Raw genomic sequence first — 26,407 nt, 5'->3', positions numbered from 1 at the left:
TGTTCTCTCCAAATCAAAGCTGCATTAGCAGTAATACGTCACAAGAAGACATTAAGAATGTATAAGAAAGAGGGGTGGGCACATCCTAAATAGCCCGAGAAAACAGATACCAGAGGCTCTAGTGTGAATAATGCACTTGTTATTTCACTGCTGTTTGAATAAATTATCAGAAACATAAATGCAATAGAGACAATAATTTAGTTAACTGCATATCAAATAAGGTCCTTGACCCTGGAATGACTATGGATAAGCGTGCAGCTGGAATACTTATGAGGTTTTGTCCATTGTGTAGGGTGTTTTTTTATTTTAAAAGAACAGATGATACAGAGCACAAGACATGGAATGCATAAAACCGTGTGTGTGAGATGAATTTTTTTTATATTACCATGATGAAAATACACAAAACTTAAGTGGTTTGTAATGGGGTGCTGCCCTCAAGCATGCCCCCTTGTGGCCCTGCATTACTCTTGGCACCCACTCAGGTTTTCAATTACAGTCAGGCCTCAGACTTAAGACATCATTGGTTCCTTACAATTGTGTCGTAAGTCGTAACCGCAATCTACTCTATTGTGGGACCGAGCGTTGTAAACTCAAAACCTACAGTCATAAGTCGAATCAGTGTGTCAATGTAGAAGTGTAGTAAGTGCCGTTTGTCTTAACTCGAATGTCGTAAAGTCGAGGTCGGCCTGTACTCAATCCAGAGTAGTTCAAAGCACACACCTGCTTCACTGGGGGGGGGGGGGGGGGCGGGGGTGTGTGTCCTACTTTATAAATTCTGTCTACAGAGTTTGACTTACTCCTTTAGTCACACCCACTCCAGGTCCACAGAAGAGTCCTGGTAGGTTTTTACTGCCCCTGTTCAGGAGGCAACCCAGGCCCTTCCTTGAAGTTGGGTTGTACTTTAAACAGTTTCTTTCCCTTTAAGACAGCAATCCTGAGCTGGGTTGTAATTTAGGTCAACTGCAGGGCCTTACACAGTTTCTCCTTCAGCTGGCCCCTTTCTCAAATTAGTTTCCAGCATCAAAGGGTTCAGCAGGCAAGCCTTCTGCCACTGCTGTCTTCCCTGCTATGAGAGAGAAGGTAGCATATATGCTCATCCAATTGGTTAGAGGAGAGGGGAGCCTTGTCCCCACCCTGCAGGACTCCCAGTGTAGGCCTTTAAGGAAACAGTGACAGGATTTCCCATCCACGTATTTCCACTTATTCCTAGTACCACTTCCTCTCTACTAATATCTCCCAGGTCCTTGTATATATCAGATCTTTCAAAATCTTAAAGGGCCATGCCATATGATAGGGTAAGCCGACCTTGAGGTATCACTACCATTAAGGGACCAGACTATCCCATCAAGTGGTTCCACTCTGAAAATGCCTAAAAATGATACATCGGGGTTCCACATTTCTTGAATCTCCAATTTTAAATAAAATATGCTCATTTTGGAAAAAAAATGTAAATGGCCAATCCAGCAAACTCAGTCTAGTTTCTGAAAGTGAATTTGGGTTCTTCTTTTCTCATACATAGTCACTTATAATAAAGGTTCTACAGATCAAATGATTTCATCAGTAACACCTGGGCAAACTTACAGCCTTCAGTTGGTGGGCATTGGCATAACTGATTGGAACACAGTAAACCATTCTGCTGACAATGCACAAGAGGTGCAGGCCCTGTGGTCCTGGTAGGCATTAAAAAAACCCAACTTATTTTGGTACTAAAATAAGCAGGCCTAAACTCAATAAACCAAGAAAAAAATCCAGCATGTAATAAGGTGATACTTTACAGTCACTTTTCAGAGCATAACCATAATTTAGATTAAGCCAAGGAAACAATTGCTCCTGCTCTAAATAGAAATCTGCTCATCACTTATGTTCAGTTAAACTTACCGCTGGACGTTTAGCCTGCCTTGGAGGACTTGACTGAGGAGAGGGTTTCTTAGATTGTTGTGTTTGTTGCTGCTGTTGCTGTTGCACTGACTGCTGGGACTCTTTTTGCTGCTGTGACTGTGACTGCTCTGAACTTTGAGATTGCTGCGACTGTAGTACTGGAGGCATCTGAGGTGTAGACTGAAGGGATGGCGGCTGTTGCAGTTGGTGTGGAGTATGATGAGGCATTTGCTGTTTCCCTTGCGAGTACAGATCCAGGATCTGGTGACAGATGTCTAACAAAAAGTCCAAAAGGTTATACATTCCTAATACAACGTAACAATATTGATAATCAGCTTGAAACCCTTTAAAGGGACACCAACGTCAAAACAACATTTCTTGCTGAAAATATTTTACCTACTATTACAATACCTAGGATAAGTATCACTGTTCTTTTTTTCAATTTACTTTGTACATTTGCCAGGACTTTGCGTGTAGTCAGTTTCACTGTCATCCCTTTATAGCAAGTTTCTCTGTCTGTGTGGGTCTTTCTAACAGTAGCAAAGGAGAGTGAAATATTTTTAGAGATAGGAAAACCTGATTGTATAACCAAAGCAACCAGCGAGGACATTAAGGGAAAGGAGTGGCACCCTACTGAAGGAAGGAATTCTTGAGAATTCAGAATGAGAATGAATTCAGTTTTAACTCTGCCACAGATTTGCTGTGTGATAGATCTTGGGCAAATCACAATCTCTCTGGGTCTCAACTTCCTTATTTGTAAAATGGAAATAATCCTCCCCTCTCACTCTTGTCTATTTAGACTGTAATAACTTTGAGGCAGGGATTGTATTACCATGGCTATATACATAATCTAGTACAATAGGACCCCAATCTTGGTTGGAGCCTCTACATGCTAGTTAGCCAAAAATGGGTTGAAACTGTGAGTTGTTCTGTTCCTTTAAGGTATATTTAAACTTATTTTTCTTCTAATATTATTATTATTATTATTATATAATTGTAGTGACTCTGCATGCTGAGTACTAAGCCTACTTTTTATATTCACCTGTAGACTAAACTATATAGCTCTTTGTGGAAGTTAAAAGTATGATTCGAGATAGGTTTTAGCAGCTGTTTTGGAAAAATGTCCTCCATGTTTTGTCTTTCCAGTGCCAAGAACAATTAGGTCTTGGATTCATGGCCTAAATAAATACTGAAACGTCCAAACCTTCAAAAGATTCCTTAGTTAAGTTATTTGACTTCCAGAAGCCACTAGCCTTTGGAATGGGATACAAGCAATGTAGGATAAAAATGTGAACTACATGCACACAGAAAGGGAGGAATGCAAGAACGCAGTTCCACAAGAATATTATAACTCCCAATGAATATGAAGTGGTAGTGTCAGGTCAGACTGGGGACTACTATAGGCGTGGTAAAATGCTCTATTGCAGGGCTTCTGTTTTTCAGGATTTATTAAATTTAACTGGGGGGAGGGGTATTTTTAGCAACTTTTGAGTTTTACGTAGGTGTCCACTAATCAGGGGTTTTCAGGAAATTCTTTGTACATACTTTAATGAATAATGTATATAATTGTATATACATAATGAGTAATCTCTTTGTAATGCTCCCTAGTGCACTTCAATGTAGCACTGTTTCAAACAGCACTATATTAAAGCACAATAAGGAACTTTTAGTGAGCATCAGAAGGGTCTACACGGACCAATTAAAATGCATCACATTAGTGTGCTTTAGAAATAACACATTCCTGCTCCATGTAGACAAGCCCTTAGATACAAGCCCTTAGATACAAGCAACCATTTCTGTTGTTTACTTACTAAACACAGATTTCATTTTCTGTATCGGGCTGTTTTATTGATGTCTGTCTATTAAAACTGAAAATCAGAAGCGCTAATTATAATATGGAAGACTAAGCCTTGTTATATAGACAGATCACTTGCTGGGTTTTGAAGATCAGTGCGTGTAGAAATCCTGGTCATCCAGTGCAGGATTTCCAGGCTGTGAGCTCCACACTATTCCACTTCATAGACCGCTACTACCTGTATTATTTGTATTTGCAAAATGTTATGGTGGAAACACTGGATATGAACACTTTTTAAGTTTAGAGGCATTTGAATCCAGAATTTTGATCTGGCTCCAACATTTACAATAAAAAAAATTCAGTTTTTAAAATACACAATTGAAATTTCTGGCAAGGTTTATAATATTATAAATTAAACATTGATAAAAGGAGATACTCAGCTCCCCTCTGAAAAGCTTAAGTAAACAGATGGTCTTCAGTACCCTGCCCTAAAAGCAAGGTTGATGATTAAGGGAGAAACTGTCCAGACTAGTGTTGCCAGGCATCCAGTTTTTGACCTGAATGCCCGGTTGAAAAGGAACCCTGGTGGCTCCTGATCGAGCGGTTAAAAGTCCATTTGGCAGAGCAGCAGGGCTAAGGAAGACTCTCTGACTGCCCTGGCTCTGCATGGCTCCCAGAAGTGGCTGGCATGTCCTGTGGCGTCTAGGCACAGGGAGGCTCTAAGCACTGTCCCTGCCGCGGCTCCGCAGCTCCCATTGGCCGGGAACCACAGCACTTATTCTGCAATCAAAAAGTTGGCAACCCTAGTCCAGACCTCAAATTAAAAAAAAGAATGCAAGTGTTTAAAATGTGACAAAAATATTTCTGGTACCTTCCAGAACATCAACAGGTACATCTTGAACAAACTGCTCCCACCATCTTCTATACATTGGCTTTGATGTCCACTCCTGAATTTCAAACTTGCACAAACGGCCTGCCAGATACATAACTGCAACAGCTATGATCTCAGGTTCCCATTGCAGTGACAACGTAGTACAGAGACTAGAATATCAAACAACAGTCATTTTAAGATAACCCAGATAGCTGCATCACAAGTCTGAATAAATGACACCTACAACGTACTGTTGAGACAAAGCAGATGACAGTTAAGTTTTAATATCTCATTCAGTTAATTTTTGATTAACAAAACTAGGATTCCCCTGTCACACAAACTAATTTACCAAACTAAGATCTTTGTTAATAGTTCTTTGATTTAATAGTGATTTGATTTTTAAACATCCAAAGCACCATTATCATGCAGCAACAAAAAGCAACATGAACAGATATCTGAGGAATTTATTTAGAAAAAGAGTCTGACATACTGAGATAAAGTTTTCACAAAAGCATGAGGGAATTTAGCTGCACCAGATTCCAGTTTGGGCGATTACATTCTGCTTATCTAAAAGATTCCTCCTGTAACATCAGCTGTATATGATATTCTTCAAGTTCTGTCCTAAACAGTTGTTCAGTGGTTTTATTTCAGTGGTAGGTGAAATGATTTCTACGTTTATTTTGTAATGCATTTGGGGATTATTTTGGATAAAATGCACTTAAATATAAACAATGAATCATGGGAATGTCGAGACCAAATACTCCAATGTATAAGTTTAAGTTTTAGATACAGTTCTAAGAGGTCTAGAAAGTTGTCCCCTGATTAGCATATGTAGTAGTGAAGGCTACAGTAAAGTTGATTATACCACTACTTCTCAATTGTTAAGATTAATCATGAAATACTCAGCTTGATTTGCAATTTAAAACCCATAGAAATATTAGAGCCAGCTTTCCTTTTCTTCGGTAACCACTCAACTCATTGCTAAATTCTAGAATATAAGCTCTTCAAGCAAAAAGTCTGAAAATCTGCCATTCAGTGATCTAGTTACAACAAATTTCACACCATTCATTGACCAATTCACTATGGGTTCTTTTGTTTAGCACAAGGTACTAATAGCAGTTAGGTTAAAAAACTCATTAGTTTATGGATGACTGAAGTACACAAAGTATTAGAGTGTACCCACAGAGGAGAGTCATTTAGTAGTTTCAAAACTAAAAATGCAAAAGGTAGTTTTAAAAAACTTTCAAGGAGTAAACTGGGTTAGAATTTCCTTTCTTAATGTTGCTTCTACATCCATGGCACTTAGGTCTATGTTTATATTACAGCTAACATAGCATGCCTAACCCGGTGCTCTAAAATCCTTTAATGGATGTTGCATAGCATCGTTTTTCACAAGGTCCCATGGGAGAAGTCTTACCACTCAGTGTGCACTAAGCATAGTGCAGGGTCTTAAAGGCTAAGTGAAAATCTTAACCAAAGTAGCTGTAGTTAAAATCCATATTGATGACTGTATGGAACAAAGCTGCACAAGTCCAGTAATTTTTCCAAGGGCATTTTTCTGAACTCCAAGTATAGTGCTGTCTCAACAACACTATCAATTTTTCTGAATTTACAAGAAAAAAAAAAGTTTCCCAACTGCCATCCTGCATATTCAACCTGGGATCTGAAAGTCAAGCTAGATTCTTTCCTTCCTATGTATCACCATCTGCAATAAAGATGATGCACGCCAAATGGTAGTCACACCTGTGCCAGGCACTGTTCTTCAATTTACATCACCACCACCACCACCCACGTAAACCGATTATCTCCATTTGGGTTGTACAGGTTTTCAAGACTTAGAATTTGGGCCTAAATTCGAATCTTGCACACCTAAAATTAAGCACCAGAGTAAAAGCGACCAATTTGCAGAGGTGCTGTGCACCCACAAGTCTGACTCAAATCAATGGGAACCATAGGTGCTTAGCGCTTTTGAACAATCAAGACCACTTTTCTTTGGATGTCTGAAGTTAAGCACTCTAGTTAGAAATCTGAGAGTAATTACACAGAGGTGTTGATGCACCAAGAAATAACCTTGCTCATTCTCCCTCACGTGTTGGCTCTACAGTGCTAACGGAAGTGTAATAAACTAAGTTTATTTAAGCCTCTGAGGTATGCAGAAATGACTCAATACATCTATTAAGAAGGTGCTATTTTTTACATAATCATCTTTCATAGTTAAATTCAGTTGAGCTACAGCTGGTTACAATATAAAATCAAATACTTCGTTTGGTTTTTTTTCCCCCAAGTGTTGTCTGATGAGAGAAATAAACACTGCTTATATCTGAACTATTTACTGCACTGCACTATGAAGAATATAAAATATGTTGCACAAAGACTATATTTCTGGGACTGACCTCTTCCCAGGCCAAGACATTGGGGTCACACCTCTCTTCCTATAGGTATTGGAGGCTCTGGAATTTGGCTATGCCCTTTCTGGCCTCACTGTATGGATCTGAAGGAAGAACTGACCATATTCCCTGATCTGGGCTTCCCCCTGAAGTCCCTGATCTAAATTTTATCCTGGAATAAAAGGAATCCCTTCAGATAAAAACTCTGGAGTGAGGGCAGGAGTATGGCCCATGATTCATGAACAAACATGAACTGTCTTTGAAATGTGCACAAAGAGATATAGCCTAAATGTGCATGACTGGGGAAAGAGGTCAGGGTCCAGAACAAACTAAGTGGTGGTAACCAGCTGAAATATTTAAATGTCTGGAAACTTTTTTTTTTTTTTTTTTTTTACCTGTCATTTACAAATGTCCATGCCATTTGAACCAGTTTTTGAATTTTGTTTTTATCACCTGAAAGAGACAAACAAAAAAGTTTACTAAACTAAAAAGCTCAGAAAAATTAGTTTTATAAACCATTATAAATGGAAAGACTTCTTTAGAAAAATGGTATCTTTGTAATATTCTAATCTTTTAAGGTATATGAGCTGAAACTGATGTGTTACGAGTGCAAACCTGTTAACATTCTAACCTCATGTTTTCATATGCTCAAAGTCCCCTAAAACATTTGCCTTTTGCACTGAATTTTTTGAGTTTTGAAAAATGATAGGGGGACCCAGAATTGGTTTGTAAGTGGGAACAAATTCAGTGATTTTTTAAGTGAGGGGACAGATTTTGGGGGGAACTTTAAGGCAATTTAAATTAAATAGTTATTGTTTGGAGAGGGAACACGTAGCAGGAAAAGAACTTTTCACCTGGGCTAGTACGCCTAGACAGGAAAGCATCAAGTAAGTTTCCAAGTTATATCAGGCCAGGAAAAGAAAACCCGTAAGCCACGGATTCAAATGATTTATACATAAGGCTGCGAGTCTCTCATGGATTCCGTGACTTTCCATGACCTCCATGACTTCTGCAGCAACTGGTGGCTGGTTCAGGGGCTGCCTGAGCCAGGCAGCCCCTGGGCCAGCAGCAGTCTGGGTGTATGGGAGAGGGCATGGGTGCACTTATCTCGGGGTAGAGGACACCCACTGGCATGGCCCTGCAGCTCCTAGGCAGCAGGGGGGCCGGGGTCTCTGCACTGCATGCAGGCCCCACCCCCGCAGCTCCCATTGGCTGCAGCTCCTGGCCAATGGGAGCTGCGGCAGCCAGCATTTGTGCCCCCTCCACCACCTAGGAGCTGCAGGGACGCGGAGCTGGGTAGGGAGCCCCTGACAGCCCTCCGCCCCCACTGCGCCCCCCTGGGCCACCTCCTCCCCAGCACACGTGGCCCCTCGCCCAAGTTTTAGTCATAGGTATTTTTCGTAAAAGTCATAGACAAGTCACAGGCCGTGAATTTTTGTGTACTGCCCGTGAGTTGTCCATGACTTTTACTAAAAATACCTGTGACTAAAATGTAGCCTTATTTATACACAACAGTCACACGCTGAGAAAAGTGACATAAACCATTCTTTTAAAGACATTAAAGAGACCGAGCTGAGGACTGGAAGCCCAGAACACCTAACTACTACTAGTTCTCACTCTGTGGGCTTGGAAGTCACAACTTCTGTCCCAGTTTCCTTCTCGGAAATGTGGTTAATATTTCTCTCAGATGGCGGGTCAGTAGATCAATGTTTTTAAAGAAGTATAAACCAAGTGTGCTATTTAAGAGTTGTTGAATATTATTCAGCAATGCAACTCTCTATATTTACCTTTGAGTTGTTTGGCATACTTGAGAAGAAACTGGTATGGATGTTCCACTTGTAAATCGAACTTTATTGTTTGTAATAAGATTCTCTCCAGGACCATCACTTCCTCCTAGACAATATGACAAAGTAACCACAAAATATATAATTCCCTCTTTTATTCATGAACATTTGATGCTCATTTGAAATGTGACCTTATTTCCAGTTGAATTTGTTTAGCTTCAGCTTTCAGACACTGGATATTATTATGCCCTTATCTGCTAGATTATCTTTCCCTGTGCAGGTATTTATAAGACTGTGATCAAGTCACCTCCTAGATTTCTCTTCAGTTATTTCCTACCATTGATGGTCCTGACCTTTCAGAGGCTGAATCACCTACCTTAAATGTTAGCATTATGAGATTTAACTGCCCAAGATGAGTTATTACTGAACGTAATTATGCGTGAATCTATTAGTTTCTCTTAAATATTCTTAATCTTTAAGGTTATTTACCAAGTGTTTACTTCAGTGAATGAAGTAACTGAATCCATATTCTCACCCCCATTCTCCCACCTCATTACCTAAAAAGTCTAAAACAGATCAAAACTCCATTTTGGGGTGAGTTTTTCTACATATGGGATGGCAGATCACAAGAGACACACTTGGGCTAAGTTTCTGAAAAGTGAATAGGGATTTTGGGTGCCTCAATTGTGGCATACCCATCTTGACACTTTAAAGAGGCCTGCTTTTCAAAAAGTGTAAAACACCCACCCTGTAGATAACTAAGCCCCTGTAAGGTGCCTCAAGATAGGTACCTCAAAAATGCAGCATCCAAACTCACTAGTCACGTTTGAAAAATCTTGGCCTTTGATGGTGATAGCTGAGTATCAACTAAGAAAACTGAAGCTATCACAGCAAATCCAATGGCAAAGCTAACTGTGAAATAAACTATGAAAGATAAGCAGCATTACTCAGAAAAGTAACACCAACAACAGCACATAGTGAGATTTAAAAAACTAAGATCTCCCATAATGTCTTTTAAAGGTATGGCATCTAATTAAAAATAAGTTGTATTTGTCTGAAAAATGTGTATATACTATAGTTACAAACTAACATCTACAACTGAAAGAAATTGACAATTTTTTTTTCCAGTTCATTTACTTTGTGAATTTGACAGCATTTTACGTAGTCAATTTCACAGTTTACACTGTATAATCAATCAGTTTCTCTTTTGCTGAAAACACCTTATTAGCAACAGGAAAGCTGAAACACACTTAAGTAAGTTAGACTATATACATGGTAATGTACCAGAAAATTAAAATTTAGGTTTATTTATCTAACTTGAAGAATAAAGTTGACAGTGCCCTTTCAAATGAGAATCCAACTTTCCTTTTACTTCAGAAGAGAAATAAAGCCTGGAAATATATAGCGTAAGTATTAACTCTATTAAAATGCTAAGTTAAGTAAAAGAATCATAAGCATGAATAAATTATTTTACCTTTGGGTCATCACCAAACTGTCCAAATTGTACATCATTTAGTAAGCTACGAGCTGTTTTGATTATATCTTTACATTTTTTTGGAGTTTCTTCAACTTTCCCTGCCAGGAAGAGACAGCAGGCTCCAGTCACCTAACAAAGAAAATTCTGTCAGAAAGTCTACATCTACAATGCCGCATCTATATATTAAAAACAAATTGTGTTTTAAGTGTCAGTTTCAACAATCAGGTTATGAGATGCTGTTTCTCAGAGAACGGTTAATAGAATTAGAAGCTCATGCAATGATTACACACACAATTTAGCTTTTTTAGCTATTTCCAAGTAAATATAACCTTTTGGAAGACAGCCCATTAAGTTGCATTTTATTTTATTCGAAGAAATACAACCATAGGTTTTTGTCTTGGCATAGAGAGCATTGCTTCACAAGGGGGTTTAAAAACGTAATTATATATGTAATTTGCCTTTTCTTTGACCACTTAGCCCCTGCTGCAAATCACAAATTACAGCTTCTTGGGAATGACATTAACATAACAAAATTGTAACAGCAATTCTTATTTACTCTAGAGCACAAAAGAACTACATTTTAAGCCTTGATATTCAAGATAAAACATTTAATTTTCATTGCACGGAAATATGAGAACTGTGTAATACTTTGTGTTTAAAGCAGGCCTTGTTTCTACATTAAATCGTAAATTAAAAAATCACATGTAATTAAAATACTCTAAATTATCCTTTTTCTGACATACTTCTGAAACTCTGAAAAGCACAATATTAACAGAAAGCTTAAACATTTAAAGAAACAATATGCATAAACTATAACCTTGGCAAGATATTTCAGGGGATTATTCATAAACATGAGGCTTTAGTTAAGAAATGAGACCTTAGTTAAGAAATGAGGCCATCAGCCTTCCTTAGTTGCCTCTACTTTAAATATTCCATACTTAAAGCAACCATGGAATTAAGAAGTCAATGCTGTAAATACTTACATATCTTGGGAACTGTTTGAAGGAATGAAACATATAAAATCGATGAAAATAAATTATTCCAGTTGCCAAAGTGTCATAATGTCTGCGCTACACAATAAGGATTTAAACAGTATAAATCAAGTTCAAAATATAAGACACGAGAGGAAGCAGAGTCAGAGAAAAAACCTGTTTTGAACAAATAAGCTGACTGATTCTCTAATACTGTATCTGATATTTGTTTTTCAAGTTCTGACAGCAAGTGTGATGTTTTACCAAAAAAATCCTACAAAAAAACACTAGGTCCCTGCCCTGAGCATTTTTTAACCTAATTCAGGTGCAGTGGATATCTAGAACAGTGTAAAAGGCATGGCTACAGAGTCAAGGTAAAGTTCACCCTGGTACAGAGGGTCCATACCACAACCTACATGACTTAAGCCCCACACCTGGCTTGGAAAAGCCAGCAATAATGGCAGGCCTGGAGTGGGAGTCATGCAATTTAATGATCACAACACCCAAGCAAGTGGTGGAGGCACTGAGACCATCGTTTCAACTCAGACTGGGAGTACAGCCAAGAGAAGGACTTTCCCTGTGGTTGACAGGTGGATTTTGCCTCTCTTAACTCTCCACTAACATGTGATTGTTAATGGCTGATGTAGCTGAAATTAAATCCAACTTTAGTGAAGATCAAAACTATAGAAGATAAGATTTTTAATGAGGAACTGAAGGAGAAAAGGGATTATTGGTACACAAAAGTGGAAAGTAATTCCGAGTATGAGGAATGGCGAGAAGAAGCTGGGAGCAGAAGAAAAAGAAGAAATAGGAGAGAATATACAGAGGAGCAAAATGGACAAGATGTAAATTCAAACACATGTCTAAACAGAGCCTTGAAGGGAAAAACCAGGAGCTTTTAATTTCTAAAGTCACCACACAACTGACAGGCCACCTTTTCCCTTTATGTTGTCACTTCATTAGGATTCAATTAACAGAAGAAAATGTTCAAGTAGAAAAACATTAAACATCAAAGATGTTTAATTTAAAAATATTAGTAATGTTTTTGAAATAAGACTACACTGTACAAATTAATGACACAAATGCACAAGGACCATGCTTGGTATATTTTTTCTGGACTTTCTAATTCATAATGCTACAATCGTACCCTGAAAATATCAACACAAAAGGATACAGTCCCAGACGTGTTCCAACATCAAATATGAATCTAGCTCCTTCTCGGCGGTATCGTGCCTCAGTAGCTGGATCAAGTCCTTCTAATTGTGATGGTGTATGTGCCAGATCTTTTTTATCCCAGTACCAACATGGTTTTGTGTGGTCCAGGTTTGCCAAATTTACAGAAGGGCTGGAATTTTCTTTATTCTCCTTCATTTATTGAAGTAGAATTGTTCCTGCTTGATAAGTTTTCAGGCAATGGGTTTTCAGACAGCAGCTTCAAAATAATAATATAAAAAATAATCAGGTAAAACTGCAACAGACTAACAATTTTCATCCTGACATAAGTGATATTTTCGCTACGCACACATATACTATACATGTCACAAGGTAGAATGGAAAGATGATCTGAAAGAAGGGAAACGTATTTGTGTATTTTTTGCTGATTAATGATGCATAGAAAAGGCTTGAAAAGTTTTTTTGAAAAGATATTTCACTTGTGAAAAATTCAGGTTTCATCTACACTGATTTCCCCTCGTCTGTGGACATGTGCAAAACTAAGAGAATGATGTAAATGCCAAAGTAGGGAAACTTGGGCAAATAAGTCACTACAAATCTCTTATTATATTTGCTCACTTGATCTAGGGCAGTGTTTCCCAAAGTGTGGTATGCATACCCCTGGTGGTACATGAAAGGGTTTCAAGGAGTACGGGGCAGAATTTTTTATTTTACTTTATCATAACGGGACCCCCGGCTGGCAGCAGGCTGAGTGGGGCCGGCGGACAGAACCCCAGACCCGCAATGAGCTGAGCGGCTCAGCCCGCTGCAGGTCTGGGGTTCCGTCAGCCGGCTCCTCCAAGCCGGGGTCCTGGCCACCGGCCCCGCTCAGCCTGCTGTCGGCTGGGGGTCCTGTTCACCCAGGCTGGCAGTGGGCTGAGTGGGGCCAGTAGCAGGGACCCTGGCTGGCAAGGGGCCGGCAGCGGGCTGAGCGGGGCCAGCGGACAGAACCCCAGACCCGCAGCGGGCTGAGTGGCTCAGCCCCCCGCTGGTCTGGGGTTCGTCAGCCAGCTCCTGCCAGCCGGGGTCCCAGCCGCTGGCCCGGCTCAGCCCGAATTTTTCAATACCGAAATAGTAAGTATTAAAAACTAGTGCTTTCTTCACTAACCTAACCAAACCAGCATATTTTAATTTCAGAATTATACGAATTCACCATATATATACACACACACACACACTGTTCTGCCAGACGGTTGATTCGCTTCTATTATTTTAATTATTTCTAGTACTATTTCTATTTGTAACTATTATTTCTATTAAAATTTTTGTTTCAACTGTATGTAATATAATTTTGTATTTATTTCTAATAAACATTTAATCCAGAATGAAACGAATTAGGAGTGCATTATAAAAATGTGGCTAGGTGAAATTTAAGGTGCTGGTAACATGGTTACAGGGTTAGCTGAAACTTTTCCCTCTCTCTCTCTCTCTCCATGGACACTCTTTCAAATGACAGGCCCTGTGTCTTCACTATTCTTGGGATGGAATCCCAGATTCACCCTTCTGTTGCCTGGAGACTCTGCCTAACAACACCCCAATCACTAACTGTGATTACTCCGCAGGCCCAACTGGGTTTGGTCACATGCATATATTCCCTTTGGGAGCTATTTATCCATCCAAAAGAATGCTATCAACTATTTATCTATCCATAGGAATGCAACAATCAGAAAAAAAGTGTTAAAACAACAACAGGCCAATATGCATAACGGTCTTACTTAAAACTAAGTTAGGCTTAGCTTGACCTGCCACTTTTCAGGCTCAGGGAATCAGTGAGCACATCTCCAGCCTGTATCTGCCATCTCTAAACTTCAGTCAGTGTCTTTTTAAAACCATGCCAGCCCCTTTGCTCTGCATCACCTACTATTCCTAAAAACAACAGATTTCCACATTTTTCATAATTGGCTGTGAGCTTTTAGGCGCTAAATGGTTTAGGAAGTACCTACTTGAAAAAACATTTCTCCCCCATGGCACAACACCACAGTGGATGGACATAAACAGGAGTCCTGCTGGTATAAATGAAGTGGGGTCTGCAGCCAGGGCACCCCTTCTTTGGAATCTACACCTCACTTCCTCATATGTGGAATTCCTCCCTCACCCTTTATATAATAACCTTCAAGTCATGTGCCAAAAATCATCTTTTTTTGTAGAGATTTTAAAATATGGAGGGGACATGCAAGGGGAGTTGAGTTTTTAAGCCACTGATTTACTCATAATAGATCTCACATTAAAATTAGGATGTGTTTATGTCAAAGGTGCCTAAAGTATACGAATAATTCCAGCATTTCTATACACATGAATAAAATGGTTACCTGTTACCTAACACACTAAATAGAAAAGTTTTCTTTGGGAAAAATTCAACATTTCTAAATCAAACCAAGGCCAAAAAACCTCTACTCCTGGGGAAATTCTGCACCACTGCGCACGCACAGATTTCATGTCCCCCGCAGATTTCTTTGCTTCCCTGCAGAAAAATGGCTGACAGAGAAGCAAAGGGAAGTTGCAAGAGCAGTCATGTGCCTCTCCCCAACAATGTGGGCACATTATTTCAGGCGCCCAAAGCAGCCAGCGGAGAGGTAAATCACTGGGAAGACTGAGGACATTGCAGCTGGTGTGGGTCAGACCTACTCCCTGTATCCAGAACCAAGCCTTAGCCCCTGCATCTGGACACCCCGTGCTGAGTCCCAGCCCCTGTATCTGGATCCCCCCGCCAAGCCCCACTCCCCTTTATCTGGATGCCCACTCCTGCGCTCAGACCACCCCTGCGGAACCCTCCACACTCAAACCCTCACCCCAATGAGGCCCACCCAGACTAGTCTCCTGCACCCGGACCCCCACCCCACCGAGCCCCAACCTGTTGCACCCAGACTCCCATCGCACCAATTCCCACTCCCCTAATATGTGGACACCCCTGCTAAGATCCCCACAGCCAGACCCCCCCTTCTGAGCCCCAACCACCTTCACCTGGATCCAGTGTTCCCTCTACTTTTCCCAACACATGTGAGGAATGAATTTTGTCATGTGCACCAATATGGAGGTGATGTATGACACATCACCTCCATATTGGTGCACATAATAAAATTCATGTGGCAGGGGTGGGGCCGAGGGGCTCGGAGTGTAGGAGGTGGCTCAGGACTGGGGCGGAGAGTTGGGATGCAGGGAGGGTGAGGACTCCAGCTGGGCTCTGGGGTGGGGTCAAGCATGAGGGGTTCAGGGCTAGGGCAGTGGGTTGGGGTGTAGGAGGGGGTGAGGGCTCTGACTGGGGGTGCAGGCTCGGGGGGGGGGCAGGGATGAGGATTTTGGTGTGCAGGCTGCTCCAGGACTACGGCGGGAAGAGAGAACTCTCCCCAGCTCTCTCCCTCCCGTAGCAGCATCTGGGCTGGGGGAGTAGAGGCATCTCTCCCTGCCGCAGCCCTGAGCACCTGCATGGCACTTAATAGGCTGCTGCACGGCGCTTAGATGGAATTTAGCCTGGATCCCCCTGAAAAGTTCCATTGCCCCTACATCTGCACCCCGCTCCTGAATGGCTGTGCAGCCACAACCGCCACGCACCTGGATCCCCCACTAAGCTGCCTGCACCCAGATTACCTCACACAGAATGCTCTCGCTCCACACCTGGATCCCTCCACACCTTGATCCCGCCGGGCTCAGCCTGCCTGCCCGTACCTGGTACAGAGGGGCAGGACCCCAAGGTGTTTCCAGAGCAGGCCCAGCCCTTGTGCTGTGTCAGGGTCAGGTGCAGCCTCACCGCCATGTTGTGGATGGGGAGAGCTGCAGGGGGATCTCCTACCTCTGTGGAGCCAGGGGCCTACGCTCCCCACTACCATGCTGGAGCCTCCACATTTAATGACGAATAAAATTTGCACAACTCTAAAATATTGTGTGCAGCATTTTTAATATTTTGGTGCAGCATTCCTTCAGGAGTAAAACTCTCAATCCTTTCTTTCAAGAAGTTTCCCATCAAAACCAAGACAGACAAAATTCAGTACAATGGATATTTTAATAATATTAAACTAAGAATTTTCTTTTTAAGATTCTCTTTATACATCACATACAACAACAAAAAACACCACAATCTCGTTCCTACCCTCCTTCTTACAGCATCTTCAAACATAAACCAGTTTATAAAGTGAAACTGCTCTTGGAAAAGATCACACTACCTCCTGCCCCATAGCCAACAAAGAATATTGATTTAATCCAAAATACAATCTTGACTGCCGTTTTCCTACGTGTGACACAAATCCCACAACCGAACCGAAGGACAATGTTATGGTTTTTATGACACCAGTCTCCCTCAGACACGAGAATTTAGGAAGATGCCAAACTGAGTAAGAGAAACAACGCACAAAAGCCGACGGACACGGTAGCCGTGTTTGGACGCATATTTCCACGCAGCCCCTCCCCAACTCCACAGTCCTCCGCACCCCAGGCTCTCAACCGCGCCGAGTCAGTCCCATGCCGGAGCCCAGCCCAGCGCCCCAATCTCCCGCAGCCCAGCGCCCCGATCTCCCGCTGCCTAAGGGCCACCAACCACAGCCATCCCCGCCATTTTTTGGCCAGGATCTCAGTTTGCGCCTCGCTCCCTCCCCAGCCGCCTGGCCACAGCATCCCTCCCCGGTATCGCAGTCCCTTCTCCTCAGCGCCCCGGCCCTGGCTCAAGATCCAGGAATCCTCCCCACCACGGCATTCCAGTCCCCCTTCACCCAGCCCTGATCCCCGCGTCACCACCCATACCACTCTGAGAGACTCCCACCGAGAAACACTCACGAAGCAAGCACGCGATGGTCCCACAACACAGCGCGGCCACTAACGACAACGACACCTTCGCTCCCTGCGCGGCGCCATCTTGGGAATCGGACCAAGTCGTTCCCGTACGTCACTGCGTCAGCGTCGCGAGGGCACGGCGCTCACGTTCGCACTGACCAATGAGAATCACAGGCATAGCTCTAACTTCCCCCCTTCTCCGTCAGACGCTGAATAGAACAGGTTTGTGCGCACCCTACCGCGGTACTGTCGGTGAAGACCAATCAGGTAGCAGAATCGAGAGGATTGCAGGCCACTTCAACCAATAGGAATCGAAAGTGGTAGGGTGAATTCTCACCAATCGGGAGTGACCTGGCCCCCTGTCCCTGTTTCCGCTACTCCCAGTGGGTGAGCGACAGGGGCGGTGGCGAGGGGGCGGCCTATGGGATTCGTTCGCTGTGCCAGAGCTGGGGGCGGGCCTGCTGTGTGGGTGCGGCTCAGCCAATGGCGGCAGCGGGTTGGCATCAGTGGGCGGGCCGGGCGTTGGGAGGGTGGGGCTCGGTTTAGCTCGGCCGCCACCTCCCCCCTTCCCCGGGCAGCGGACGGCGTCCGGTGAGAGAAACGTGGGTGACTCCGCGCTGTTTCCAAGAGGAGGAGGCGTTGCGGGAGGTAGGGACCGACCGGCCGCTCCGTCCTCATCTTCTTTTTTGGGGGGGGGCCAACCCCCCGCCCACCAGTCCTCTCACCCTTGGGCTGGATATGGGGCGCTGCCCCCTCACATCACCTATCCCCCGCAGGGGCCAGCCCCTCGGGGAGCAACTCCCCCCCCCCCCTTCCTCGGACGCAGCCGCTCAGCGCCCAGGCCTCGTCACCCCCCCCCCCCCCCGCGCCACTCTGAGCTCGCTCCACCCCTGTGAGTCTCCCTCTCAACTGCCGCTCCCGTCTCTCCTAGGGGTGCCTTGACCTCGCCCCATCCTGCGTGTCAGCTTCCCTCCCCCCGCGGCGCGGGAGCAGCTTCACCCGCCCGTCTCCTTTGCTGGGAGCACCCCGGCCCGAGCACTCCGTCCTCGTGCGGTGATCGCTGGAAACCTGCCTCCCGCTCTCGCTGTTTTGGTGGGACAGGCTGTCCTCCTTCCCACCCGCCCCGCCTTCCTCCTCTCGCCTGTTCCTCTCCCGCACCCACTCGCAGCTCCCCCGTCTCATCCCTCTCCTACTCTCACCCAGATTCCTCCTGGGGGTGCTGCAACCCTTAGCCCCCTCACCCACCACTCCACCTGGCTCCTCTCATGGGAACCACTACACTGCTCTGTTCCCCATTTTGCCTTTTCTCTTCTGCTTCCCACTCACTGTGTTTCTGGAAGGAGACAACACTGACCGAGATGGGCAGCACTTGCTGCTTGTCTAGTTCTCGCTCCCACTGTCTTGCTACGGGAGGAGAGAAAAACATTACATCCCAAACCCACATGCTGCTCACTGCCTTGTATTTATGTGTGGGTGTTTTGCTTTAATCCCCATTTGTATGCTTTGGAGGTATGAGATTTTCTTCACTTTTATGAAAACTGGAGGCAATTAAATCCACTTCCTCTCATTCATCTTCCTCCCCTTGCTCCTCCCTCCAAAAAAGTGATAGCAAGGGTGGAGAGTGAAAGTAAACAAATTGCTTAACTTGACTTCTCCATGATGTTATCCTTCCTTTTTTGATGATCACAGGGTTCACGTTTTTAAAAAATGGTTAAATCAGCTCCGCCTTTCTCTTTGCCTTCCATAATTTTCCCACACCTCTACTTCTCTGGATCCAGCTCTGGAGTGTTTCTGCTGGTATGTGAGAGTCTAGTTTCCTGCTTCATAGGCAGGTGGGCAGGAGGAGACTCAGATTCATTGATCAATAATTTAACATTGGTTTGTACCATTTTAAGCACTCTTTTGTTCTCTTTTCTCCCATCCACTGTCTGGCATTTTATTTTATTTCAATTTTGGAAAAGAATTAAGCCCAGCAACTGAAAGACCCTGAATGATTTAAGCAAAGTATCTTTTTTAAACTGATTGATCTGCTGGGGAAACTTCTCCATGACTTCTCTATGAGCCTGTGTGTTGCAACCTTCCCAAATCAGTACTGAAGCTGCTGCTGAAACTGATGCCATGGGGAAGCTGTTTCTACAACTTCCTTTCCTGCTCAAAGAAGATTGGTTTAGACTAAAGTACCACTTGCAAAAAATACAAAGATGAATTCATACTGCTGTTATCTCTTCCACAGTAAGATGGCAAGCTCTGATCTCCCCAAATGTGCCATTTTACCTGTGAAATAAACACATCACTCCCTTTTTCTTCTCCCAAGTTCGTGATGTTTAGTCCATGTTTCAGATAGATGGCTAAACTTAGGCTTCAGTAGTGGCAAAGGGGGGGAACGCCTGTGTTCTCAACGAAGGGGAAAGGGCTTTTTTCCTTACTCAGGTGACCTAATGGAGAAATGTACCGTCTTTTCAGAGTAGCAGTCTTGTTAATGTGTAAATAATTAGCAAAATGCTTACATTTTATTGTACTATACACTGAATATCTTTTACTCTTTTTTCATTTGTTTTTGAAAGCAACATAGTATAAAGAAGGTACAATAGGTGTCTGGATGAATGTGATGTTTCAGACATTATCCATATGTCTGGCTCCTAGTTAAAACTAGACAGCCGCTCAGTAAACTACAAATACACAGAGAATATGTCTTCAGGGGCAAAAAGGGTGGGTTTTATCAATCGTGTTAGCTCAGTAAGGTTAATTTAACATGACAACTTTGGACATGCTAGTCTGCATTTTAACAGGACTTTTCAATTGTGTTAATTGGATTGAGCTAACACAATTGAAAAACATACCCTTTTGCCAGTCAAAGCTGGGCCAGAGATAGTTTTAGGATTTCAGCCAAGATGTAAGCACGTAGAATCAAAATACTGGCATGTCCAAGTAAAGGTGGGCTGAGCTGCAGACTTGATGCAGATCTGAATTTCCCAAAGTCCTCTCTACTCACAAATATTGTATTTATTTTAACAACAAAATAAAGACACTGTCTATCCATATACGAGATGCATGCATCTTTATTAGCAGTATTGTTCAGTATTTGTATAGTTCAAGAATATGTGATTAAAATTATGGAGATTTCCCTACCAGATCCATAGTGCAGATTGCACTGACTTGTACATTTAAAGCCGGTTTTAAATCAATTAATCAAACATTAAGCTTTACACAGATGCTTATGTAGACTTGTCCCACTGTTGTTAAAAAACTATGTCAATATATGCGTACAAGGGGCCAAATTAAGGTTGCACAGGCAATGCTGATTTTTGGCTATAATACAGTATGATTGAAAACAACAAGGAGACTAACAGTCTAACACGGCTACCCTTCTGAAACCTGTCACAATACAGTATGATTGTATCACCTGTACATTCATAGATGTTTAAACTATTTTATCAAGATGTGTTTTTACTCTAATCTAGTTGAGGTTTGAATTAAAGTTATATATATGAGTGTGTTTTGGATGAATGAGAGATAAATATTGTGAGTGGTTGTATTTTGGAAGTGAAAGGGAGTTGTTGTGGGTATAAGGTGCATTTAGCATAATGGCATGTAGGCTCTGTATACGACGATACTGTAATGGCCAATGATGGGAGACAACATGATCCAGTGGATTGGCTCTTGGAGTGGAGTCAGAGGCCTGGGTTCTGTAGCCAACTGTACCACTGACATGCTGTATGAACTTGGGTAAATCACTTAATTTCATTTTACAGGTGGAGAAACTGAGACAGAGAGAGACTAATGACACCTATCCTTATTTATAAAAGATTGAAGAAGAAAATGTGGTGACCTGGGTATGCTATGCTAACTGTTAGGAGAGGCAGAGGCAAACCAGGACAAAAGGGATAACTTTACATTTTTAGAAACTCATAGGGGAAAACTTCAAAATTGTATCAGGAGTGTAAATACTATAGAACATTACCAAAGGTTATTTATAATAATAAACTACAGGTTATCAACTCATTAGCCTCTGTGAACTTGTACACACTTTGCAGTCAGTACCAAATGCATTGTTCTTAACAAGAACAGAAGAAATTACAATATACTGTGTCACTTCAGAGCAGAATTAACTTTTCTTCTCCTTGGCTGTAAGTCTAACTCCACTCTTGCTGTCCTGTTTTTTGCTTCTCTTCATCTTGAAGTGCTTCTTAGATTCAGCGTTCCTGTGGCTGTACCTCTTTCACAGAGTTTATCCATAAGCAGGGTTTCTTCACTTAGAGGGCCCTCGCTTGTTCATTAGGCACCTTTGAACTGTTATTTTTTTAGTGGAGGTTCAGTCACTCTCTGTTCAGACACTCTAGGTCAGTCGTGGGCAACCTGTGGCTTACCCTGGGCCATGTGCGGCCCGCAATCCGCTGGCAGGGCGCCAGACAATTTGTTTATGTTTGCACAGCCGCCCGTAGCTCCCAGTGGCCACAGTTCACTGTTCCTGGCCAATGGGAGCTGCAGAAAACGGTGGCCAGCACATCCCTGTGGCCCGCGCTGCTTCTTGCAGCTCCCATTGGCCGGGAACGGTGGACCGCAACCACTAGGAGCTGCAGGCAGCCATGCAAATGTAAACAAACTGTCTGGCCGCCTGCCAGTGGATTACCCTCATGGGCCATGTGGAGCCTGCAGGTTGCCCACCACTGCTGTAGGTTCTTTGTTGATGGGCTTCTCGTTTTTTGCTTCCAGGATCTGTTTGTATCTAACACAGCTTTTTAATCAACTCCCTTTTTCACCAATTTATATTTCCTTTCAGTTTTTCCCTTGATACTTGCTCTCTGGTAAGTCTGTAGATTTTTATTTCCCTCTGCGTCTGTTCTCTAACAGTATCTGCTCATGTACCCAGGTCTGTTTTTTTCCTCCCGCTTGTCCTGACCTAAAACCTTTCGTATTTTCCTTTTTTCCTCCTTCTCAGTTCCGAGTCCCCTACTTTTAGTCTCCTGTTCTGTTTTATCATTTTACCCCCTACCCAGGCTCCAGCTCATGAGCTAGCTCAACATCTCAATTCTTCTTCTTCTCTGACAGCTTTTTCCAACTGTTCCTTCAGGCAGATTCTGAGCCCCCTCCCCAGCTTGAGCTGCGCTCTTATGGTTTCTCTCTCCCTCTCCCTTTAGGACAGCATTCTGTGTGGCTGCATTGCAACTGCAGCAGGCGCTAGTGCCAGAGTGCGGGTTACTACAAAAGCAACACATGAGAGCTAAGTTATTTATGAAATAGTGGTTTGTGTCTTTTAAAGTGATTGTGTTGACAAGAATTACATTTGAGAAATCTTAACTCTTAGGTAATGTTTTTTGTGTGGGACTCTTTAGAAGGGGACAGTGGAGGAAGTGAGAGATGAAGTGACATAAGCAATTTGACTGGGTGATGTTTAGTGTTTTTGAATGGCTTTTTCATAAGGAGTAATATTTCACTGGCTTAGGTGTCCAATTGTCTGAGTAGAGAACTTCAGTGGGAGGCGGGGAAGGATATTGTCTGTCAGGAGACAAGGCTTGAAAAGTCCACTTGCTTATTTGTAACAGGCAAATGATGTTTCCCCGGCAAGTGGAAAACAGCTAAAAACACTACTTCTCTCCCCCCCAAAAAAGAACTTGCGCATCAATTTAGAAAAAAAAGTTACTTTCCCTAATATTAACTAATGCAGTGTTATCTTCCTGGGTGGCATCTGAGGACAGCATCTAGTAGAAAATCCCAGTATTGTGGGGATCAAGGGGTATTGCTTTGGACATGGCTGTTTCTCCCCACTCTCCAGTGTTTCAGTAGTCTTCTGGCTTAAAGTGTGTGGTAAACTTCTCAAGCATTGATCAAGAGATGTTGGATTTGCCAGTATTTCTATCCCATCAATAAATATAGTCAGACTTCATTAATCTTACAGTGTCAGACTTTTTGATTAGTAATAGTACTTTTTACTTTTTGAGGGTAGACTCATGGATATTTTGTACATGGCAAAGCAGTATTGTCAAGACACCATTCTGCTTGATTATAATTAGTCTATGCGAAGAACTACTAATCAAATCCCTTTTGAGGCCCATTTATTGGGAACTGTAGTTGTGGTATTGAGACAAGATTACTCTCTCAACTTGGTAAAACCCAGGTAGAAAATTGTGAATTGTCCTTTCTCAGCAAGTGTTGAATTTGTGTCTCAATACATATATAGATCCACTCTCTGTGTGGTTGACGTCTTACCGTTTTTTAAAATGCGTTTGATTCTGGTAACGTCATTTGATGTTGATTTCTGAAGGCTGGTTACTTCTCCGGGCTTGTTTACACATGCAGTGCATCTGGTGAAGACGCTCTGTGCCAACAAGAGAGCTTTTGTCAGCATAAGAAAACCACCTCCATGAGAGGCGGTAGCTATGTCAGTGGTAGAAGCTCTCCTGCCAACATAGCGCTGTTCACACCCCTGAGCAACGTAAATTATACCGAAATAAGATGTTGTTTAGACATAGCCTAAGTATTTTACCAAAGGTGAGCTTTAATGTACTTGAAAAGGGAAATTTAGTGATCTTCAAAGACTGTACAAGGGTTTTTTTTCCTGCACCTTAAAGTGAATGTAATACTGTGAAAAGCACTAGTTTGGTGATCTTGAAACTAAAATTATTTTTTTCAGAGCAGGTACAGTGGAGGCAGTAGCAGTGCAATCTTCCTTATGTTCCACCAAGTCCTCAACCCTAGGCTAGTGATGGCAAACCTTAGTACTGTATTATGTGATACAGCTTTTGATAGAGACAAAAGTGGTTTTGAATTTAACTCTGATTCTCTCCTTTACCAGTTAATGCATCAGAGACGCTTCAACTTTCCAGACCAGGTTTCCAGGTGCTTAAATAAGAAAATAATTTTGGTTAGCATACATTTTTAAAGAGTAGAATCTCTATTAGTCTTATTTCTATTACATCAAAAAAAAAAAACCTACGTTAAACAAACATTAAGGTAGCAAAGTAAAGTATTCAAAGTTAGATGATGTCCAAATCAGTGTTGCTCATGCAACCTTAATTTGGCTCCCTGGGTTCAGTTCCAGATTTTAATGGGGATTTGCTCTAGTGGTTATAGATCCTTCTGACTCTGTAATCACTACATGTCTTCATCCCCGTCTACTTTTTTTTCACTTCCCCCTTTCCAGATTTTGCCCTTTTCGCCTCTACTGCTGTGCAGCCCCGAACATACCTCTACTCTTCCTCTGCTGTGATCCAACCCACACACTGACTCCTGTCCCCCTCCTCCTCTGCTTCTATCTAACCCACCTACCCCAGCTGCTGCGCCTCCATTTCTCAACCCTCTGCTCCTGTTCTTTCCCCTCTCTGCTGCACCCCATGCTCTGGTTTCTACAACCTCCACACATTGTCTCCTTCCCTCTTCCCTCCTAATCCCTCTCCATTCCTGTCAGGAACCACTTTCCTTCTGCTTCTTGCACCAGCAGAAGGAGCATCGAGAGCAGAGGAGAGACAGTTACTAGTAGACAGTTGCTATTCTCAGTTCCAGTGCCCTGCTTCACAGTGGAATCGGGCAGTCATCAGTTGCAGGGAAAATCCTTCTCAGCCCCTCTAGCCTTCGGCTGGAGCATGCTCAGTACAGACAATCCTGGGAGAATTTAGCTGTCAAACTCTTACCAAGTCACTGCTGATCATGTGCAAATTGAGACATTTCAGAGTCTCATAATGTGACCAAATTTGTGCAGATTATCACGGGAAGGGCATGAGTCCCAATGCCAAATTTCAAGTCCTTGCTCCAAAGCATGGAAGTGCTAGTTTCTCAATGAAATGACTTAAGAATTTCTTTATAACATCTTCTTTTTCCCCAGTTTTGTTCTCTGAAACAGTTGAATGGTTTCAGCTAAAACTTTGTTGAAAAATTTAGCCTGACGCAGACTCATGACATAGGAAATTTAGCCCTGATGGTTTAAGTTTGGTGAAGTTGTAAACAGCTTAAAACAGGGTTTTATAATGGTGCTGGGCAGCCTTAACCATAAGTGTCACTATCTGTACCAGTTATAATAGTTTCCTGATGTTATTACATCCTGATTCACTTGGACCTGAAAATAATTAATCAGTTGAGATTGGCAGATTCATTTCGGAACACTATTCATTTGTATCCCCTATATATCATTGGCATTATTTTCAGCTTCTCTTCGCTAGTAAATCTAATATGTTTGGGCTAAAAAGCTTTGGCAGAATTTAGAAGAATGTAATTCAGAGTTCAAGAGACAAAACTTGATATTCAAGTATTTGCAATTGTATTTTACTCTCCTACTTTTTGTATCTGTTTAAAAAATATTGACCAAAGAAATGGACAGTAGAGAGAACATCACTTTGGTAAGAGGCAAGGAATATATTTTCTTTGTTTCACTGGCCGCTGCAGAAATCCCGGAAAGTCATGGAATCCATGACTTCCGTGACACAAACAGAGCCTTATGAATGATGAACTAAATGTTAACTTTGTTTTAAGATGTTACTTTGGGTGTATTCCCCCCTCCCACCTACTGATCCAAATACAAGTTATTGCTTTCTCTTAAATTGCCATTAACCTTTCCCTTTGATCAAGTTGGAACCACATGGCCTTCTCTCCAGGCCTCTGTCCATAACTAGCCACTGATCAACCAACTAAGGATGTGCACAAGGGTAGCACTCAGATTTACTATTAGTAGGGCCCTACCAAATTCATAGCCATGAAAAACGTGTCATGGACTGTGAAATCTAGTCTTCCCCTGCCCCACCCCATGACATCTGGTCTTTTGTGTGCTTTTACCCTCTATGATACAGATGTCACGGGGAGGGGTGAGGGTCGCAAGGTTATTTTAGGGGGGCTCATGTTATTGCCACCCTTCTGCAGTGCCTTCAGAGCTGGTGGCTGGAGAGTGGTGGCTGCTGACTGACAGCCCAGATCTGCAGGCAGCAGCCTAGAAGTAAGGGTGGCAATACCATACCATGCCATCCTTACTTCCACGTTGCTGTTGGCAGCGACTCTGCCTTCAGAACTGGGCTCCCAGCCAGCAGCTGCCACTCGCCAGCTGCCCAGCTCTGAAGGCAGCGCAGCCAGCAGCAGCGCAGAAGTAAGGGTATCAGTACTGCAACCCCCCCCACCCCCCACAATGACTTTCCACAACTCCTTTTTGGGTCAGGACCCCTACAATTATAACACTGTGAAATTTCAGATTTAAATAGGTGAAAACATGAAATTTATGATTTTTAAAATCCAGTGCCCGTGAAATTGACCAAAATGGCCCGTGAATTTGGGAGCGTCCTAACTATTAGGT

General features: G+C 42.7%; 2 protein-coding genes across 4 annotated transcripts in view; one reads left to right on the top strand and one right to left on the bottom strand.

Annotated features, from left to right (window-relative positions):
* Positions 1–17,279, bottom strand: part of CCNK (cyclin K) — a 31,290-nt gene extending 14,011 nt beyond the window's left edge. For 2 of the 3 annotated variants that reach the window (XM_074956208.1, XM_074956209.1), the window contains exons 1-8: positions 17,140–17,279; positions 12,338–12,595; positions 11,176–11,257; positions 10,190–10,321; positions 8,719–8,824; positions 7,327–7,384; positions 4,545–4,714; positions 1,879–2,153 (exon numbers count right to left, since the gene is read on the bottom strand). In XM_074956208.1, the coding sequence (XP_074812309.1) occupies positions 1,879–2,153; positions 4,545–4,714; positions 7,327–7,384; positions 8,719–8,824; positions 10,190–10,321; positions 11,176–11,257; positions 12,338–12,534 (1,020 nt within the window). In that variant the 5' untranslated portion in view covers positions 12,535–12,595; positions 17,140–17,279. Of the gene's footprint in view, positions 1–1,878; positions 2,154–4,544; positions 4,715–7,326; positions 7,385–8,718; positions 8,825–10,189; positions 10,322–11,175; positions 11,263–12,337; positions 12,596–17,139 lie in introns of those variants that run through there. The other variant, XM_074956210.1, reaches the window with a different exon arrangement.
* Positions 17,280–17,648: 369 nt separating this feature from the next.
* The window catches only part of SETD3 (SET domain containing 3, actin N3(tau)-histidine methyltransferase), a 72,169-nt gene continuing 63,410 nt past the window's right edge, over positions 17,649–26,407 (top strand). The window contains exon 1 of the mRNA XM_074956207.1: positions 17,649–17,784. The gene's annotated coding sequence lies outside the window, so the exon portion shown is untranslated. The remainder of the gene's footprint in view (positions 17,785–26,407) is intronic.

The sequence above is a fragment of the Natator depressus genome, chromosome 6 (assembly GCF_965152275.1).
Source record: "Natator depressus isolate rNatDep1 chromosome 6, rNatDep2.hap1, whole genome shotgun sequence".
NCBI classification, from domain to species: Eukaryota; Metazoa; Chordata; order Testudines; family Cheloniidae; genus Natator; species Natator depressus.
Note: the sequence above shows the minus strand (reverse complement) of the source record. Positions and strands in the feature narration are given on the sequence as shown.